General features: G+C 46.6%; 1 protein-coding gene across 2 annotated transcripts in view; it reads left to right on the forward strand.

The window, feature by feature from the left end:
• STX18 (syntaxin 18) overlaps positions 1-20047 on the forward strand; it is a 108599-nt gene that overhangs the window by 56203 nt on the left and 32349 nt on the right. For both annotated transcript variants that reach the window (XM_043447655.1, XM_043447656.1), the window contains exon 2: positions 14147-14214. In XM_043447655.1, the coding sequence (XP_043303590.1) occupies positions 14147-14214 (68 nt within the window). The remainder of the gene's footprint in view (positions 1-14146; positions 14215-20047) is intronic.

Below are 20047 nucleotides of genomic sequence, written 5' to 3' on the forward strand. Positions count from 1 at the left end.
GATGTCTGTGGCTCATTGAACTGGCTGTCCACTGGGAGGGGTCTGTAATTCTGTGCTTCTTTTTCAGCCCAGTATTCGTTCTATTTTTTAAACTGGTAATTTTTGGTTAACAGATGTCTTTAGTGGCAGAATGATCAGAATGGCAAATGGCAAGAGGCTGGGGGGAAATATGAACATAGTGAGGACAGAGTTCTTCATGAAAAAGATAATTGTAGTTGATGGTAATTCAGTCTGACTCAATGACTTAAGAGGGACACCCTCTTGCTGCTGTGCTTTTCTCAGTCGCGTCCAACTCTGCATGACCCCACGGACTGCAGCCTGCCAGGCTCCCTGTCCACGGGATTCTCCAGGCAAGAATACTGGAGTGGGTTGTCATACCCTCCTCCAGGGAATTTTCCCGATCCAGGGAACGAACCCGGGTCTCTTATGTCTCCTTGGTTGGCAGGCGGGTTCTTTACCACTGAGCCCCCCTGGGAAGCCCGAACACCCTCTTAGGTGGCATTACTAGAAGCCCAGAGGCTGTAAGAGCGTAGGTGAAGGTTCTGCCTGCTCTCCACCTCCTGTTGACACAGAGCGTTGAGTCCATTCTCGGAACCACATTTGATTTTTGAGGCCAATAAATTCCTGCATTCAGAAACTAATAAGTATGACCAGCAGCCACAAGTGCATTTCATGTAAAGAATTCCAGAAAGGATTGAAGACATGCAGCTTACAGAAGTGAGAAGACCCTCCTCGCAGGGGCCACACAATAGCTGCAGAGTGAAAAAGAATGGTGTCCTGTGAAGTGGAGTCCAGGGCCTGGAAGACGCAGGGGCTCCCTCCATGCACGCGGAGCAGGGTTATACTCTGAGTGTCAGCAAGCAAACGGGAGGGTCAAATAGGCCAGGAGCTTCGGGAATGGAGGGTGTGCTCCAGCGATGCTACACCAGTGCAGTTTGGGGGAGCCAGAAGAATGGGACTCCAAATGTTGGGTGGTGGTGGTTGGTTGGTGGTTTAGTCACTTAAGTTATGTCTGACTCTTGCAATCCCATGGACAGAGGAGCCTGGCAAGCTACAGTGCATGGGATTCTCCAGGCAAGAATACTGGAGTGGGTTGCCGTTTCCTTCTCCAGGGGATCTTACCAACCCAGGAATCGAACCCAGGTTTCCTGCAATGTAGGCAGATTGTTTAGCAACTGAGCTACAAGGGAAGCCCTGAGGTTAAAGTGTGAGCATGGAGACCATGGAAAAAGAAAATTGTGGCACAGCAATCAGAGCAGAAAAAGAAGTAAAAGGAATCCAGATAGGAAAAGAAAAAGTGAAACTCTCGCTGTTTGCAGATGACATGATCCTCTACATAGGAAACCCTAAAGACTCTACCAGAAAATTACTAGAGCTAATCAACGAATATAGTAAAGTTGCAGGATATAAAATTAACACACAGAAATCCCTTGCATTCCTATACACTAACAATCAGAAAACAGAAAGAGAAATTAAGGAAACAATACCATTCACCATTGCAACAAAAAGAATAAAATACTTAGGAGTATATCTACCTAAAGAAACAAAAGACCTATACATAGAAAACTGTAAAACACTGATGAAAGAAATCAAAGAGGATACAAACAGATGGAGAAACATACCGTGTTCATGGATTGGAAGAATCAATATTGTCAAAATGGCTACACTACCCAAAGCAATCTACAGATTCAATGCAATCCCTATCAAGCTACCAACGGTCTTTTTCACAGAACTGGAACAAATAATTTCACAATTTATATGGAAATACAAAAAACCTCGAATAGCCAAAGCAATCTTGAGAAAGAAGAATGGAACTGGAGGAATCAACCTGCCTGACTTCAGACTCTACTACAAAGCCACAGTCATCAAGACAGTGTGGTACTGGCACAAAGACAGAAATATAGATCAATGGAACAGAATAGAAAGCCCAGAGATAAATCCACGAACCTATGGACACCTTATCTTTGACAAAGGAGGCAAGGATATACAATGGAAAAAAGACAACCTCTTTAACAAGTGGTGCTGGGAAAACTGGTCAACCACTTGTAAAAGAATGAAACTAGAACACTTTCTAACACCATACACAAAAATAAACTCAAAATGGATTAAAGATCTAAATGTAAGACCAGAAACTATAAAACTCCTAGAGGAGAACATAGGCAAAACACTCTCCGACATGAATCACAGCAGGATCCTCTATGACCCACCTCCCAGAATATTGGAAATAAAAGCAAAAATAAACAAATGGGACCTAATGAAACTTAAAAGCTTTTGCACAACAAAGGAAACTATAAGCAAGGTGAAAAGACAGCCTTTGGATTGGGAGAAAATAGCAAATGAAGCAACAGACAAAGGATTAATCTCAAAAATATACAAGCAACTCCTGCAGCTCAATTCCAGAAAAATAAATGACCCAATCAAAAAATGGGCCAAAGAACTAAACAGAAATTTCTCCAAAGAAGACATACAGATGGCTAACAAACACATGAAAAGATGCTCAACATCACTCATTATCAGAGAAATGCAAATCAAAACCACAATGAGGTACCATTACACGCCAGTCAGGATGGCTGCTATCCAAAAGTCTACAAGCAATAAATGCTGGAGAGGGTGTGGAGAAAAGGGAACCCTCTTACACTGTTGGTGGGAATGCAAACTAGTACAGCCGCTATGGAAAACAGTGTGGAGATTTCTTAAAAAATTGGAAATAGAACTGCCATATGACCCAGCAATCCCACTTCTGGGCATACACACTGAGGAAACCAGATCTGAAAGAGACACGTGCACCCCAATGTTCATTGCAGCACTGTTTATAATAGCCAGGACATGGAAGCAACCTAGATGCCCATCAGCAGACAATGGATAAGGAAGCTGTGGTACATATACACCATGGAATATTACTCAGCCATTAAAAAGAATTCATTTGAATCAGTTCTAATGAGATAGATGAAACTGGAGCCCATTATACAGAGTGAAGTAAGCCAGAAAGATAAAGACCATTACAGCATACTAACACATATATATGGAATTTAGAAAGATGGTAATGCTAACCCTATATGCAAAACAGAAAAAGAGACACAGATGTACAGAACAGACTTTTGGTCTCTGTGGGAGAAGGCGAGGGTGGGATGTTTTGAAAGAACAGCATCAAAACATGTATATTATCTATGGTGAAACAGATCACCAGCCCAGGTTGGATGCATGAGACAAGTGCTCGGGCCTGGTGCACTGGGAAGACCCAGAGGAATCGGGTGGAGAGGGAGGTGGGAGGGGGGATCGGGATGGGGAATACATGTAACTCCATGGCTGATTCATGTCAATGTATGACAAAACCCACTTCAATATTGTAAAGTAATTAGCCTCCAACTAATAAAAATAAATGGGAAAAAAAAAAGTTGTGGCAGAGGGATTGAAGAGGAAAAGGTTGAGAACAGGATAGGCTTTTGCTCTTTCTTGAGGTTAAGGGTCATAGACCTGTTTTAAAATGGAACTGCATAGAGTGAGCTTCATGGGTTGTTAAGCCCTATGGTGCTACTCAGCCTTTGAAATTGTTGTAAGTTTGTTCATTATATGAAAACACTAAGAATTAAGATTTTACTTTTTTAATTTCTGAATTTCTTAAGAGGAGACAAGGGCTTACTATTAGAAAATAATACTTTTCTGGTTGTTTGAAGATTAATTGCTAATATCAGAAATTAGACCGCTGAATTCACCTCAACTGGTGTTAATTGTCCCTGCCCCTCCGTGTGACCATCCCTGTCATCTGCTTCTCAGGCCTCTCTCCTCTTTCGTGCAGAACATTTCTCTCTCTCTCTCTTAAAAAACATACTCTGAATTCTGGAAACTGCAAACCAATGAAATTGGTACTGGTTCTCAGCAAAATTCCAGAATGGATTATTTAACTACCGATGAGTTTCCATAGGGCTTACCCCGAGGCTCAGCGGTAAAGAATTCGCCTGCAATGCGAGAGACTCGGGTTCGATCCATGGCTCAGGAAGACCCCCTAGAGTAGGAAATGGCAACCCACTCCAGTATTCTTGCCGGTGTAGTCCCGTGGACAGAGGAGCCTGGCGGGCTGCAGTCTGTGAGGTCATAAAGAGTCAGACCTGACTGAGCGACTGAGCACACACGCGCACAGGACAGTTTCCTTAGTTCAGGAGCAGCTTTGTCGGTTCCCAGACTGATGGGGTAGAGCGCTTTATGTATTCAACTAACATTTATACTGTATACACATATGTGTATATGCGTGTATAATGTGTATAACATATGTACATGCAGCTAACATTTATAACACTCAGCTAATGGACACTAAATAGCATGCCTTCCGGAAGGCGTCATGCAGAGAAACTGGGAAGTGAAGTCAGAATGCTGTATTTTAAAACCTCCTTGGGCTTCAGCTGAAGCTGAAACTCCCAATACTTTGGCCACCTGATGCAAAGAACTGACTCATTGGAAAAGACCCTGATTCTGGGAAAGATTGAAGGCAGGAGGAGAAGGGGATGACAGAGGATGAGATGGTTGGATGGCATCACCGACTCGATGGACATGAGTTTGACAAAGCTCGGGGAGTTGGTGATGGACAGGGAGGCCTGGCGTGCTGCAGTCCACAGGGTCGTAAAGATTTGGACACGACTGAGTGACTGAACTGACCTGGGCCCAGCACATTTGAGTGGAAGGTTGGTGGATGATAAAGAAGGTGTTCCAGGCAGAGAGAACAGCGGTGCCCAGGGCAGAAGTGGAAGGAGGAAGCTGGATTGGGAAAAGCTTAGAGGGTCTGGACTCTCAGGTGGACATGGGAAAACAGGAGGAGAAGCTGGTCCACGGGTGCCCGTTCCTCTGGCAGTTGTTCAGCCAGTGGAGTGGACAGGCCTGGCTGACCAGTTTAATTTGTGGGGTGAAAAAGAGTCAAAATGCTCTGGGGTTTTCTAACTTGAGAATCAGAAAAGAGAGGCTCTTTCTCTTTGCAGGGACAGACAGGGAAGCTATAAGTCAGTGTGGCGGGGGAGGGGGTTTGAGCATGAGTGGTTGGATGACTCAGGCTTTGGGACACTTGGCTTTTGAGACACCTGTGGGACACGCAGTGGACAGTTGAATTCACCCTCGGGACACAGGAGTGAGGCAGGGGCCGGTGGGCAAATTTTCTGTAGATGGTACATTAAGCTGTGGGTGGGAAGAGTAGGTTTAGCAAGCATGCGTCAGGGCTTCATGAAGTTTCAGAGGTTTGCAGAGGTGGTAGGAGACAAGGAAAGAAGGTGACGCAGAGTTGTCAGAGGTTTAGGAAGAGATCCTGGCAGGACCGTGCTTTCAGGAGGGGCTCGTGCGAGGACTGGAGAGCGGCTGCCGCACGGCAGGCCCTGTGCCCGCTGAAGGGTGGCCTCCAGCAGTCGGAATTAGGCGGGGAGTGATGGGAGGAGGCTCAGCCTACAACTAAACAATTGCTGAAAGGAGGCAAAACGAAAAGGCACAGTTCATACGTGTAATCCCGTAACACCCTCCCTGCTGTGACCCCAAAACCAAAGGAATGCCTTTGGCTGTGCCAGGCTCTTTTGTGGGTGACTGGTCATGGGGAGCTTCCCTAGCACCAGGACTCAGACAGCCCCCACTGTGACTTCAGCAGGGTGATCGCGCTCCAGAGCTGCGGCCCGTTCTGAACCTACCGCCGTAATTGGTATTGAGGCCCTTTTCAGTCATGACTGAAGGGAGTGGATTCGAAATTTAGTTTAGCGGGCCTCCAAATCAGACTTGGGAACATGACCCCTGTGAAAAGTCATGTCAGCTTATCAGTGGTGGGCAAACATTTATACAACAGCGGTTGTTCCGACTGTGCCTTTGGCTGCCTACTTAAACTGAACAGTAAGCTGTGTCCACTGATTGAACTTAAAAAAATAATGATTCTGTGTTACAGGGACCTTTTTACAATATGCCAGAGGCCATACTGGAGTCTCTTTAATCTTGAACAATGGCTGTTTCTTGCAGAGGCACATTATGCAAATGGGTACTCAGTGTTTCCTACTCAATCAGGTCTTTGTTGGAAGTGTTGAGAGTGCCAGAAGAGAATTCCTATCTTGGGGGTTGTGGGGGGCGGGGACGGGTGTGCAAGTCCTACCGCTGCTGTGATCTGCAAAAGACTGCTCCGCGCTCCCCCTACTGTGAAAATGCAGTTGTCCTCCATTTTATACCAGAGTTGTTCGTTTTACAGCCTTATCTTGCTCTGGGTAATTCACAAAGCACCCAGGAAGGAGCAGCTAGCAGGTCTGTGCTATGCGTGACACATAGACAAAGCTGGGCCCAACAGCCACTGGGGATTGCAGACAGCAGCCGTGCCTGGGGGCTGCCTCTGTGTCCAAGCTGCCGGGAACGCGGTGTTTTAAAACCTTGGTCATGTCCTAGTGTACATGTCTGTTTCAAAACAGTGTCATTTCAGCTTCAGCCTGAGCAACACAATTAACCTTTAATAATCCTTTGATTCCAGATCAGAAGTACAGAACCAGAGAAAATTGTGAAGCCCTCGGGAAAAAAAAACAAACTGATATTTTTGAGAGTTCCTAGTATTTCTACTGCTGCAAGACTTGTGTTGCCATCTAGTGGATAAAGCAAAATATGTAGCCCACTTACTATGTTAGGAGCACTAAATCGTTTTTTGAGGAGCTCGTTTGGGCTAAGTGTATGCCTGAGCAGCTTGCGTCAGAGAGACATGAAAACATTTCAAAACAAGAGGCTGACATCACTGAAGGAGGGGTGCTTGCAGGGGTCGTTAGCCTGGCCTGGAAGTGGCAGAGAAGACTTTTGGGAGGTGTACCCCCTGAGCAGAGTAGGAGTGAGTCAGGAAACTGGGATTGGGAGATCGAGAGGGCTCTGAACCCCTAGAAGTCAGGAGGGACAGGGACACTGGTGGGACCTCAGTCAGTTCAGTTCAGTCGCTCAGTTGTGTCCGACTCTTTGCAACCCCATGGACTGTAGCACGCCAGGCTTCCCTGTCCATCACCAACTCCCGGAGCTTGCTTAAACTCATATCCATCGAGTCGGTGATGTCCTGGGCTCACAGAATTGGACTTGGCCCTGTGGGAGTCTCAGGGGTCCGTATACACTCTTAGTCAGGGAAGGATGTAGGAAGATTTATGTTTCTGTTCAAAAGCACTTTTCTGTCTGATTACAAGGATCCTACATACAAATTGTAGAAAGGTGTTAAGGTATGAAAAGGTCTTATAAATAGAAAAAAGCACAGTCTCTAAATCTTAGCACCCAACCATCAGTATTTTGATGAGCAGTCTTTTAGATGCCTCTCTCTGTATGGATGCAGCTTTAGGTCTGCATTTTACATATTTTACATAAGTACATGCTGTGGGCAACCTTGGTTTTCCAACTCCGTTCACCAGCATGCTTGTGGGCAGCCATCCTTAGGATTGAGTCCCCGGGGCCAAGCCCGTGTCAACGGCACACGTTCACCCGCGGGAGCAGGTCTCACAGCTGCACATAGTGGGGTGTTTTTGTTTGGTCTCTCCTAATGAAAGCTTTATGTGTGACATCAGGTAATGTGAGAATGTGTTTCCCTGTCAGATGCATTGGGACCACTGCTACTGTTTTATAGTCAATCTGTCTATGTGGTAGATGTGCTGTGTGGGAAAGTCCAGTGTCTTGATGACTTTTGAAATGAGCCTTATTGAAATGCATTCACTTAAAAATGAACTTGGTTTATCTTCAGAGAAAGAAAAGGATAGGCCAGATGAATGCCTGTTGTTTTAGAATGGAGTTTAAACAATTGCTTGGTTGAGTATCAGCTTTGTGGAGAAGCCAGATCCCAGCAGGCCCTGGAGGGTGGCTGTTGGCTCCGCACTGACCCATAGCTGTTGACATTGCATTTGACCTGAACAGGGCATCTCAGCGTTGAGTCCTTTTGATCTCAAAACGTTCTGTGTGCCCTGTGATGAAGGCGGCCCTCAGAGACGCCCTGCGCTCGGATGGGACGGTAAGGCAGTCTTCATGCGCAGCACTCAGGTCCTTGGGTTGGGCGTCACAGTCCCCCGTTTATTTTCAACCATTTATATGAAATGCGTCACTTCGGTGTCTTCTCATCTGTTAAGTGGGATTATAGCGAAACCTGTCCCATGGGGTTATCAGGAGGAGTGAACAAATGAGCTGGTGGACGCGCCACAGACTGGTGCCTACCACACAGCATGTGCATAATAAGAGTTTGCTGTTAACGCGTGCTGCTACTTCTGCTTTTAAAGAATCATGTTTATTGCCCTCCCTTTGTAGTAAAGCTCAGGGAGATTAAGCAACTTGCTCAAAATTTCAGTTGGCAAAGGTTAAGAGTTTAGGGAGTTTATTAAAAACACCCGTTTTCCCCCGGCAAGTTTTGGAGCTACCTGAAAGGAATAAGCAGTCAGAAGGTGAAAAAGCCAAACGGAGGAGCGGGCTGTAGATTTGTGGCCAGATGCGGTGGCGCTGGAGCAGACCCTCTCTGCTGCCTGGCTTGGAGCGGAGCCTGCTCCCTGCCCCCTCCAGACCCTGCCCCAGGCAGTCCTCCTCCCTCAGATGTGTGAGGGAGGGCTTGGGAGACAGAAGAGGGAGTTCATCCAGCTGGGGTCCTCCGAAGCCTAATGAGGGGGGCACTGTGGTCCCTTTCAGAGGAAGTAGTGGAGGCTGAGCAGAGAAGCTCAGCCAGCTCCCTGGATTTCATACCCATTTCTCTCCTGTCTGCCCTGCTCCACCCAAACTCCACAGCCTTTTGCCGGGAGTCGCCTCTGCTAATACCCTGCCCCACCCTATGGGTGGAGATAGATAAACTCAGACAAGGGGAAGAGACCCAGCCCTGGAAGTTGCCTTCATTCCTTGTTTAAACCGTGTTTTGGTGGCAGTTTGATGGTTGGCACTCAGGGTGAACAGTCACTATGGCACCACCAGTCTCTGTGACCATCCTGGTTCCTGGCGCACATCTGTGGGCCTTCCTCCCAGCATCCCGATGGTACTTGCCAATTCCAAGCCTCCTGTGTTGACAACACTGGGAATAACAGCCGGGCTTGGAGGAGGAGACTTCACTGGGGAGAACAGTCACTTTGGATATATGCATGTTCCTACTTTGAGTGACTTTTAAAATGAGTGCTCTATGTGGAAACATTCAAAAAAATCTCTCTTGTAGAACTTTCTGTATCCACTGTAGTTGAAAACATTTTAAAAATCAGTGTCCATAAATAACTCTTACATGAAACCCAGTTTATATTTCTGTGGGAAAAAAAAAGCCTCAAACTTGAATAAGCTAAGTAGTAACAGTTTATTGACCTTTTGATGATATAGAGTAAATAACTTAGCCTTTGAGTCACATAGACCTGTGATCCATGCCAGTCCTGCCCCTTATTAGTCTGTGAGCTCATGTGGGCCTCAGTTTCCATGTTTATAAAATAGAAATGGGGGCAGCATCTAATCCATCCGATTGGTTATAGGGGAGCCGACGTCAGCACGGAGCAAGCACTACACACACTGCCTAGCACACACACAGCGGATGCTCTGTAAGTGGCCGTCCCTGCGGGGTGATGTCAGATGTGTAGCGCACTGTTGAATACAGACACAAGAAAAAACATCCTGACGTTGCTCACTGGGTGCTTTTCTCGATTCCCAGGCATCCCCCTTTGTGACCACTATACTGAAAAACTGCACTTGCCACCTGCCAACAATCTGTGCACAAATTTGGGGGTTAAGAACTCCAGTCTGATAACTTAGAATACTGGGTTCCATCCAGGCTTCACCCCATGTGTCCCTGAGCAAATTCCTTACCAGCTTTCTGACTCAGTTTCCTTATCTGTTAAAACAGGTGTGATGAGGTTACTCATCTCGGGATTGCTGGGAGAGTTCCATGAGCTAACACATGCAGAGATCTTGGAGTAGAGCCTGACACATAGTAAACTCTCAGTGAAGGTTTTGGGGTTGGTAGGGTGTTTTGTTTTGTTTTGTTTAAGTGGTATTGATCATCTTAAGTGGAATTTTAAGCAAAAACTTGCTAAAGTCTATTTAGAAATAAACTAGCTAGAGATTTGAGGTGGGGTTGAGTTGCTCATTCAAATATGGGTTCTTACTAGTATGGCAGCAGAAAATCTGTACTTCAGAATCACCAAACATGTTAAAAGAGAGCAAAAATTTTTTTAAAGCAATTTTTAAAAAATTTTTAAAAAGGAGATTTTAAAAAATAATGTTTTGTTAAGAAAGCTATCATGTATGTATTGAAGTAGACAGTATTTATAAGGAGTCCGCACCTACCCACACTCAGCTGTCAACTCATGACTGATCCTCTTTCAGGTGTTACTCTCCATCCCATGTTATATTGAAGCAAATCCCAGGTATCATATCGTAAGAAATAGGGATCATATTTGTTATACTTTAAGTGAAACTTGTTGTAATCATGTTTTCTGAGATGCCTGTAGGGGCTTCTTGTTCCTGGCACTCACCACCCCCCACATACCATTCCACCCTGGTAGACTGAAACTAGCTAAAGATGCGGGAGAGGGGAGCTTAAAGAGTGGAGATTCTGTGTCTAGACTATACGGTAGATACCTTTGGACATTTTAAACCTTTATTGAAAACATTATGACTCCTTTAAAAAAAAAAAGGCTGTTTCAGATAAGGCTTTATGCTATGTCAGACACTATGACTGAATGTTTGTGTCATCACAGAATCGAAGCCCTGATAGCCAATGGGATGATATTTGGAGGTGAGGCCTTCGGGCCCTGATTAGGTCATGAGGGTGGGGCCCCCATGAATGGGATCAGTGTCCTTAGAGGAAGAGATGCAAGACCACCATGTGAGGACTCATCAAGAAGGCAGCTGTCTACAAATTAGGATGAGAGCCCTCCCCAGGCCCCAGATATGCTGCCAGCTTGGCCAGGACTTCCCCACCTCCAGAACTGAGAGAAATAAGTGTTTGTTGCATAAACTACCCAGCCTGTGGTATTTTGTTACAGCAGCCCAAACTGAGACACAGTGTATTCGTTTCTTGTCGCTGCTGAACGAGTTACCATCAATTCAGTGGCTTAAAATGACAAAAATGTATTGTCTTCTTTTTCTGTGGGTCCGAAGTCCAAAATGGGACTCCCTAGGTTGAGATCAAGGTGTGGGCAGGGCTCTGTTCTCTTCTGGAGAGGCTAGGGGAGAATCCACTAAGTTGCCTTTCCCAGCGTGCAGATGTGGCTTTCATCCCTTGGCTCCCTTCCTCTGCCTTGAAAGCCAGCAATGTTGGATCGAGTCCTCCCATTGTGTTGTTCTGACTCTCTCTTCTACCTCCTTGTTCTCCATTTAAGGACCCCATGATTACATGGGGCCTACCTCCCCGGATACTCCAACATAAATCCAGAGTGATCTCCCTATTTTAAGCTCAGCTGATGAGCATCTGATTACCTTCTGCCACATTAATTCCCCTTTGCCATGTAACATAATAAATCCACAGATTCCGGGGATAAGACTTGGACATCTTTGGGAGGAGGGTATATAGCATTTCCTTGCCTGTCACAGTAGGTATAATCTTAGGGGATCATTCAGTGCATGTATGCTTAATCGCTTAAGCATTAAGTTGTGCCCAGCTCTTTGTGACCCCATGAGACTGTGGCCCGTCCTCTGTCCACAGGATTTTTCAGGCAAGAATACTGGAGTGGGTTGCCATTTCTTCCTCCAGGGGATCTTCCAGACCCAGGGATCCAACCTGCATCTCTTTCGTCTCCTCCATTGGCAGGCGGTTCTTTACTATTGAGCCACCTGGGAAGGCCGCATTATTCAGTACCCACTCTCTATTCAACATGCAGTGAAAGTTTTCGTGCCTGACAGGCTCTGGGGGAAGGGGGGAGGACCCTTTACCCTCTAGGAGCTTGCGCTCTGATGAAGGGAAGCTAGTCGGTAAGGAGTCGTCGTGGTCTTTGTGGTCGGTGGGGAGCCTGGCAGGACTGAGGCCCCTCGGGACTTCTGGAGCTGCACTGCGAAGGGCCTCGAGTGCTGCATTTGGGGTTTGGACTTGACCCCACTGATGAGGCGCAGAGATGACAATTAGCTGCCCTCTGGTGAGTTGACTGGGAGAGATGCTTGCTTTGACTGCAGGGTGTTCGATAACCAGAATTCACGCCTGCCCGGTGCCCTGTACCCTCGCCTCCTGTTGCCTTACTCACTCATACTGCTTACCTGGCCCCTCGCAGGCAGGGCTTGGGGAGGGGAATGGAAACCATGGTGGTTGTTTGTTGTCGTTGTTCAGTCTCTCAGTCATGTCTGACTCTTCGAGACCCCGTGGACTGCAGCACGCCAGGCTTCCCTGTCCATCACCAATTCCTGGAACTTGCTCAGACTCAATGTCTGTTGAGTCAATGATGCCATCCAACTATCTCACCCTCTGTTGCCCCCTTCTCCTCCTGCCCTTAATCTTTGCTAGCATCGAGGATCCTGACCCTGATGCTGGGAACCACTGAAGCATATTAAACAGGAGAGTTAATTTGATTAAATCTCATATGCGGTATAGTAAGCACCTAGTTTGCACATCTCTTAAATTTTTTTTCCCAACGGTCTTAAAAGTCAGATTTTAAAGTGCAGCCTAAGTGGAAAATTGGAATAAGAGGATGAAGCAGGCAGCTGTGGCTTAGTGGAAGACAGGCCGAATGAACTCAAGCGAGTCCTGAGCTTGCCTCCGAGCCCCACCAGACACTAACCGTGTGATTGGACGAGGCACGTGGCCTCTGCGAGGCTCATGCTCCCAGCCTGGTTGTGAGTGCAGTGACCTCAGTGCCCACGACAGGCCACTGGGGAAGGAGGTCGTGTGTGTGTGTGGAGGTTCCCCGTGGAGCCAGTGTTGCCGAACAGTCTCAGTAATCTTTGCAATCTGGTAAATAAATGAATATGTGGCCACAGTTCATTTTTTTCTTTAATTCATGCTCTGAAGATGCCTGAGGGTGCTTTTCTGAACCGTTATTTGTTCTTAGTCTAGACCCTGGGAAATGTAACTGAACCCCTACTGACCTATCCCCAGACAATTGCTGAATGTTTCTTTAGTGGTAAATACTGTTTTTGCCTTTAGACGTTTACTTGGTCTGCAAATACTGACTGACCCCACCTTGGGCTCCATGTTGTGTGTAGGGCCGTAGGAGAAGCTGGGCAGCCCCCTCCTCACATGGTTCCTAACCCCTGAGAAAGAGGCGTGTGTGCAAAAGTGAAGCCAGTGGATGTGGCCGTGTGTAGCCGAGTGCCCAGTGGGTGGGATGCAGACATGCTTTTAAGTTCAGAGCAGAGCGAAAATTGGCCTGAGTTGGCCTTGACAGAAAAACTTTCATGCAAAAGATGAAAGTTCAGCAGATCCTTTGAGACTGAGGCTGTGTGTGTTTGGAATAAATACAAAGGGCGTCAGGAGGAAGCAAGCATGAGCCATAGTCAAAGGACTGCACAGGCCACCGGCTTAGCTAATCATTCTCTCCTTCTGGAAGCTCTCTTGTCCATGTCGACCATGATCCCAGGTTTCTTCCTAACACTTGTTTTGTTTCTTAATCCCTCCTTCCACACACAGCACCTGACACATGGTAGGGGCTTTAGCACAAGAAATGACCCATCAGGAGTGCAGTCCCCTGGACTTCTGTGTCCTCTCTTGTTCATCCACAGAAGTGGAGAAGATGGAGATGTGCTGTGCAGGGATACATCACTGCTCCCGAATCTTCTGTTTAATTCTGCTGCTCTGCATGGATCCTGTTTATAAACTTAATAGCTCCAGCCTTAGAATCCATCCCCTAGAACACTTGGAAGAAGGAATGTTTGTCTATAAAATTTTAGGTAGAAAACGCTTAAGGAAGGGAATTGGCCTTTATTAAGCACATGCTGTGCAGTTACTAGACATGCATTATCTCATAGAATCGCGAAGTTCCTTAGAGTCATCTCTTCATTGCTGTTGGTTCCTTCTTCCTGTAATTGTTGCGATCTGTGACTTAAGCAGGAGACCAAAGCCCAGGAATGTGGGTGACTTTGACAAGTCAGTGATTATACAGAAGTCTAAAATCAGAAGTGTCCAGTTTGTAGCTTCAGAATCTTTTGAAGATTTGAAGAGAGAGCATTCTGCTCTCTCTACTAATTTAAAATTTGTTGCATGTGAGTATAACACATTTATCAATATAAACCATTTGCTTTCTTTTCATGACAGATTTCGCACATTGGCAAGCTGAGAGATTTTCTTCTGGAACACAGAAAAGATTATATTAATGCTTATAGGTAAGTGTCTGTTTTTGTTTTTTTTTTAACCATGATTTTGGTGAATGTTCTTTGCCATACCTATATTCCTTGTGAGGTTTCCGTCTTCACGTTTTACTAACTCTGGGTTGTAGTGGGGAAGATCAGTCTGACAGTGAAAGAAGATCTGCCGAGTAGAAAGGGGCTCCGCCAGCCAGGGTAAGCGCAGCCACATCCCACGTCCTCAAAGTCACCACAGCCCCGCAGCAGTGCCCCCTGAGGCACACACGCGTTTGCTTCTCTGTACGTGCCATGTATATTTTGTGAAACATGCAGAGAGGATGGGGCAGTGTCTCACTGAATACATACTACCGAGCAAATGAAGAGATCATGCCCGTCACATGAAAATGCCATTTGGAGGGATGAGAACTCTTGCCTCCCTGAGGGTTTTTGTTAGGTTGATTTTTAAAAAGAGAAGGCATTTTGATCGCAACCTCCAAAAGGACTTCTAGAATGGACTCCGGCTCTCCGTAGACTCAGGAATAAACCGCAGTGCAAAGGTCATGCCTCCTGCCCTCCCTTGACCTCTGTTTGCACCTGACTTTAGTGTGGCATGTCTCCCATAAGATTCAGCTTCAACTGCAGTGCCTAAGCAGTGGGAAAGTTGGACTGGACATAGGAAATGGCATCATTAGAAGCATCTGTGTAGGATTTCATCATTATAGAACAAGGGGTTTTGCCCTTTGGAAGCCTTCCTATCACACAGTTAGAAAATATGGAATAAATCTTCTGAATTTATAAAAGGACTTTAATCAATATATGAAAAAATGGAAATATTTCATATCAGTTTTTTAACAAAATAATTATGCCCCAGGTGAGTTTTAAATAATCTCTACCACTTTGTCTACTTTATGCTTTTAAGTGTATTTCATTTACATAACTTTGGACTATAGTAAAATTATTATTCTAGTGCTTCATACCAAGTAAACCTTATTTTAAAGTTCTCAGTTAAAATAGTTGGTCAACACTAGATGGCAGTATAAATTTTATTTCTAAAGGTATGTATGTACATCAGATGCTAATTGTATAGTCTGTACAGATGGAAGTGACTGTCGTTTTGGAAAACTTAGCAAAACTGGTGTAAGCCTATCATTTTCCAGCTCCTTTCTTTAGTACTTGACAGCTTAAGTTACATAAGTGGTCGTAGAGATCTCTTATGGAAATCCATTATTAACTTCCCTTTGCCTTCAAAAGGCATCCAGATAAGGTGAATGCTTTAAACGTTGGTTTAGTTCAAGCTACTCTGTCTCCTTATTAGCCATGCAAACCTGAGAAGTTCACTTAACTTGCAGAAGGCAATGTCTTCCTCTAAACCAGGGGTCAGCAAACCACAGCCTATAAGCCAAGTCCAGCTCACTGCCTATTTTTGTACAGCCTGTGAGCTGAGAATAGTTCTTACATTTTTTAATGGCTGAGGGGAGAGTAATAATAATCATAATATTTTACCTCATAAGAAAATTAAATGAAGTTAAATTTTTGGTGTCATAAATAAAGTTTATTGAACAGCAGCATGCCCATTCATTTGCATGTTACGGTAGCTGCTTTTACACCTCAGCAGTAGAGCTGAGCGGCTGTGCCCAGGCTGTATGGCCCTAAGAGTCTAATATTTATACTCTGGCCCTTTTCAGAAAACCTTTGAGGAGTCCTGTTTCTAAATAACGAGAGTGATGCTCACTTGCCTATTAGTTAGGTTCAGACAGGATGGTACAGTTGAAATGCTGTGCAAAAACGAAACAAAGCAGTGGATTTATAAAAAGATTATTGTATAAGGCTGCTATTCTGTTACTTTGTAGTCAACTTTTGACTATAGGGGTAGGATTAAGACATTTCTCCTCGAACAGCACAGATCAGCTTCACAAAACTGCCTGTCAGTGTTCCCAGACCAGCATGGTGAGGACTTACTCCGAGTCCTCATGTTTCTCAGGACAGCGAGCAGCTGGCCTCGGCCTCCCCATTTCCCAGCTACTGTGGCAGCACACGCTGGGAGGGAGCACGGGGTCCCCGGGGCCCATTCCATTCTTGTCTACGTAGTAGTTGTGTGGCTACAGCATCAGCACAACTAGTGCTTCTGAGGCTTCCTGAGTCTTGGTAGGCCATCACCCCACTGAGTCCTCGTCCCGACTGCACTTCACCACTAGCCAGAGGACCCCGAGTTTTGCTCCTGCCCCTGTTTTGGCCCTTTGAAAGAGCAGGGCTTGCTTTGGGGATCAGTCACACCTGAGATCTAGTCCCAGCTCCTCCAAGTATTAGTCATGTAAGTATACACAACTCACTTCAGATATTTGTGCTTTGGTTTTCGTTTGTTTTTAAATAAAGTATGGATAATGTGGATAAAGGGCTTCCCAGGTGGCTCAGTGGGTAAAGAATCTTCCTGCCAGTGCAGGAGGCACAGGAGATGCAGCTTTGATCCCTGGGTTGGGAAGATCTCCTGGAGGAGGAAATGGCAACCCAGAGGAAATGGAAGTCCAGTATTCTTGCCTGGAGAATCCCATGGACTGAGGAGCCTGGTGGGCTACAGTCAATAGGTCGAAAAGAGTCGGACATGACTGAGCACACACACTCAGTGCTCTTAAGAGGACTGAATGAGATGTGTGTGGGAGTTCCTGGCGCACAAAAGTCCCTTGGTGAATGGTCATTGAATTGGAACCCCATTTGACCTGTGGCGCAGTTGGGTTAGTGGCTATTTGATCAAGAAAGCACCTCTCAGGGCTTCCCTGATGGCTCAGTGGTAAAGAATCCGCCTGCCAATGCAGGAAACACAGATTCGATCCCTGATCCGAAAAGATCCCACATGCTGCAGAGCAACTAAGCCCATGTGCCACAGCTACTAAGCCTGTGCTGTAGAGCCCGGGAGCCATAACTGCTGAGCCCATGTGCTGCAGCTACTGAAGCCCGTGAACCCTGGAGCCTGTGCTCTGCAACAGCTGAAGCAACTACAATGAGAGGCCTGAGCACTTCAACTGGAGAAAAGCTTGAGCAACAGTGAAGACCCAGCATAGCCTTAAATAAGTAAAATTATTTAAAAAAACAAAGAAAGAAAGAAAGCACCTCTATTTCCTGCCAGAGAGAGGAGGAAAGGAAAGAGAGAGGATGCCGAAGTCAAGTCGACATGACACAGATGGACATATTCAAAGCTCGCTCACCAGGGAAATCTAGGGCAGCAGCATAGGTTAGATCTGCGGGCGGGTGGCCTTGCTGAAGGCGCCTGAATTAGACAGGTGCACTCAGCCGTTAGTGCCACGGAACGGTCACAGCCCCGGAGCACAGAGGCCCCTGAGAGCGTATGAGAGAAGCAGCAGAGCCGGACCTCCGCTGCCAGTAAACAGGGAGATCCCAGAGGAGAGGAGAGAGAGGAGCCGTGGCTGGAGGACTGTTCACTCCCTGTGCGGGTCCTTCTGCCAGGCTGCCAGTCAGAGAAGTCCCTGCCCCAAGGGAGGGGCAGGAGGGAGGAGATGGAGGAGGGAGGTAGGGTGTCATGAGAGGTGTGGATTCTCTGGTAAAAACAGGAGGACTAGGGAAGAAGCATTTCCCCCCCACACCCTACATTCTCTCCAGAGGGAGAAGGGCCACCCTTACCTTCTCCCATCATGTTCTCCCTCCCAAAGGTGGTAGACTATTTAAAGTCTTTTCTTTTTTTACTGCTGTGCCTCCCAGTGCAGGGTGCTGGCTGTGGCCTGTTCCTGGTGATCTCTGGTGGCCTTGCTCTTCAGTTCAGTTCAGTTCAGTCGCTCAGTCATGTCCAACTTTTTGCAACCCCATGGACTGCAACACAGTTGCAGTCCTCCCTGTCCAGGCCTCCCTGTCCATCACCAACTCCCAGAGTTTACTCAAACCCATGTCCATTGAGCCGGTGATGCCATCCAACCATCTCATCCTCTGTCATCCCCTTCTCCTCCTGCTCTTCAGTGGCTTGAAGCAAAGTTTGGGTTTCCGGCCAGAGACTGAGGTCAGGCCGAAGCACTGAGAATACCAAGTCCTAGCCACTAGACCAGTGACCAATGACAAAGCCCTGGCCCTTTGGCTTTGCAGGAAAGAATTCCCACAAAGGCGGAAGTAGTGAAACAAGGAAATTATTTATTAGGAGGGAGAAGAGTTCAGTACCTGTGGATAGACACGTGGGTCGACTCAGAGAGTGTCCCACCCCCGGAGTGGTTTAAATCACTTATATGGGGCATTTCTTCCAGATTTCCTTTGGCCTGTCATTTTCCTTTGGTTCTGAGTCTGCCTCAGAACCCATCCTGAGAACCCTGCCTCAGAACACATCCTCCCATGTATGCACATGCATCTCACAGCCAAGATGGATTCCAGCAGAGAGGCCTGTGGGTAACCTTGACCTCTCGGCCTCACCTTTTGACCACCGAGGAGCTTTCTAGTCAGGAAGTTCTCCTTGACTTTGAGAATGAGAAATCTGTAGTCTCTTGTCTTTTATCTGGGCAGGGCCCAGCTTTCTCTCCCAATTGTTGTGCTATTTTCATCTTGAAGTGCTGGGAATGGACTCCAGCTATTCATCCTGGGGGGGTCCATCTATCTCCTGTCTCACTGGGAACATTTTAGATAGAGTGTGATCGTGGAATTGAGAGAAATATTGCCTTCAGACCCACAAGGCTATGTTAGTTTGACATAATTAGGAAGCTATAATTTTTCCCATAATGTAGAACTCAGACTTTATTGACCCATTTAATTTTTTTAAAAAATAATGACATTTTACTAGAGCAGAACAGCAAGCAACCTAAATAGCCTCTGACTAGATCTCTTGAATTATTTTAATTAAAAAATAATTTCTCCACTTCCGGTAGATAGACCCTTTCCTCAATATCCTAACGACAAAACAGTACCACCTGGGGGGGGGAGGGGACTTTCTTGGTTTCTGTCGTTATTACTACTAGAATGACCATACTGGCAATTTCCAATTTAAAAGGTTAATATATAATGTATCCTAAAGGAGCATAGCCTTTTAATTGAGTATAATCAGTTTTATCAAATTAACCTTTAGATCTTTTTAGTTTCACTGAGCTGAGTTTCCATTAAGTCAAAACAGAGAAGGAGGATGTTAATCTCACGTTCCTGAAACTGGTCGTTTTGTAGATCGGCTCTGTCCATGGGTTGCCTCGCCACTCGGAAGTGAGCGCCTGTCTCATTTATCTGCCCCTGACCCCTTAGCCTCCGTTTCCGTTTCCCGTTTCCGGTGAGCCGGTGTCTTGAGGGGCGGCACCGACTGCGCCCCTGTGCTCACAGCTCTCAGTTCTCCGCCGCCAGACTGGGGAACTGGGGGGAAGGTTGAGCCTGCTTGCTTGCCCGGCCCCTGCGCTCCTTCCCCTCTCTGGGGTCTTCCTCCTCAGAGCACATTTCTGTCAGGATTACCGTGTTAAGCCAAACTAGTTAAGGAAACAAGATCCTGCGGAGGGCGGGGTGTTAGGGAAATACCCGTCTGTCACTCACCGAGGGAAGGCCATCCCTTCTCCAGGAACCTATGGGCTGCCTTCTCTCCTTCCAGCGCTCGCCCAGAGAGGGTGGACACTGGGCTTGGGGGTGAGGAGGAGCCGCACCAAGGGAAGAGAGGAGAGGAGAGGAGACTGGCCTCCTGCTTGGCCCGGAGAAGAGCCCCAGGACTACTACTCTCTCTTCTCTTGGGGGCCTGTCCTAGGCGGGACACATTGCCGGGGCCTCTGTACCTCCGTATTTCCAGGGGAGGCTCTGGAAGTGGGGTCCCTGCAGGTCTCAGGGGTAGGGATGCAATCAGTCCAGGAGGGGCCTGTTACGGAGCACAGCTGTAGCTGTGTGTCAGGCTTCTCACATCGGCCTCACGCACGAAGCG

The sequence above is a fragment of the Cervus canadensis genome, chromosome 26 (assembly GCF_019320065.1).
Source record: "Cervus canadensis isolate Bull #8, Minnesota chromosome 26, ASM1932006v1, whole genome shotgun sequence".
NCBI lineage: Eukaryota > Metazoa > Chordata > Mammalia > Artiodactyla > Cervidae > Cervus > Cervus canadensis.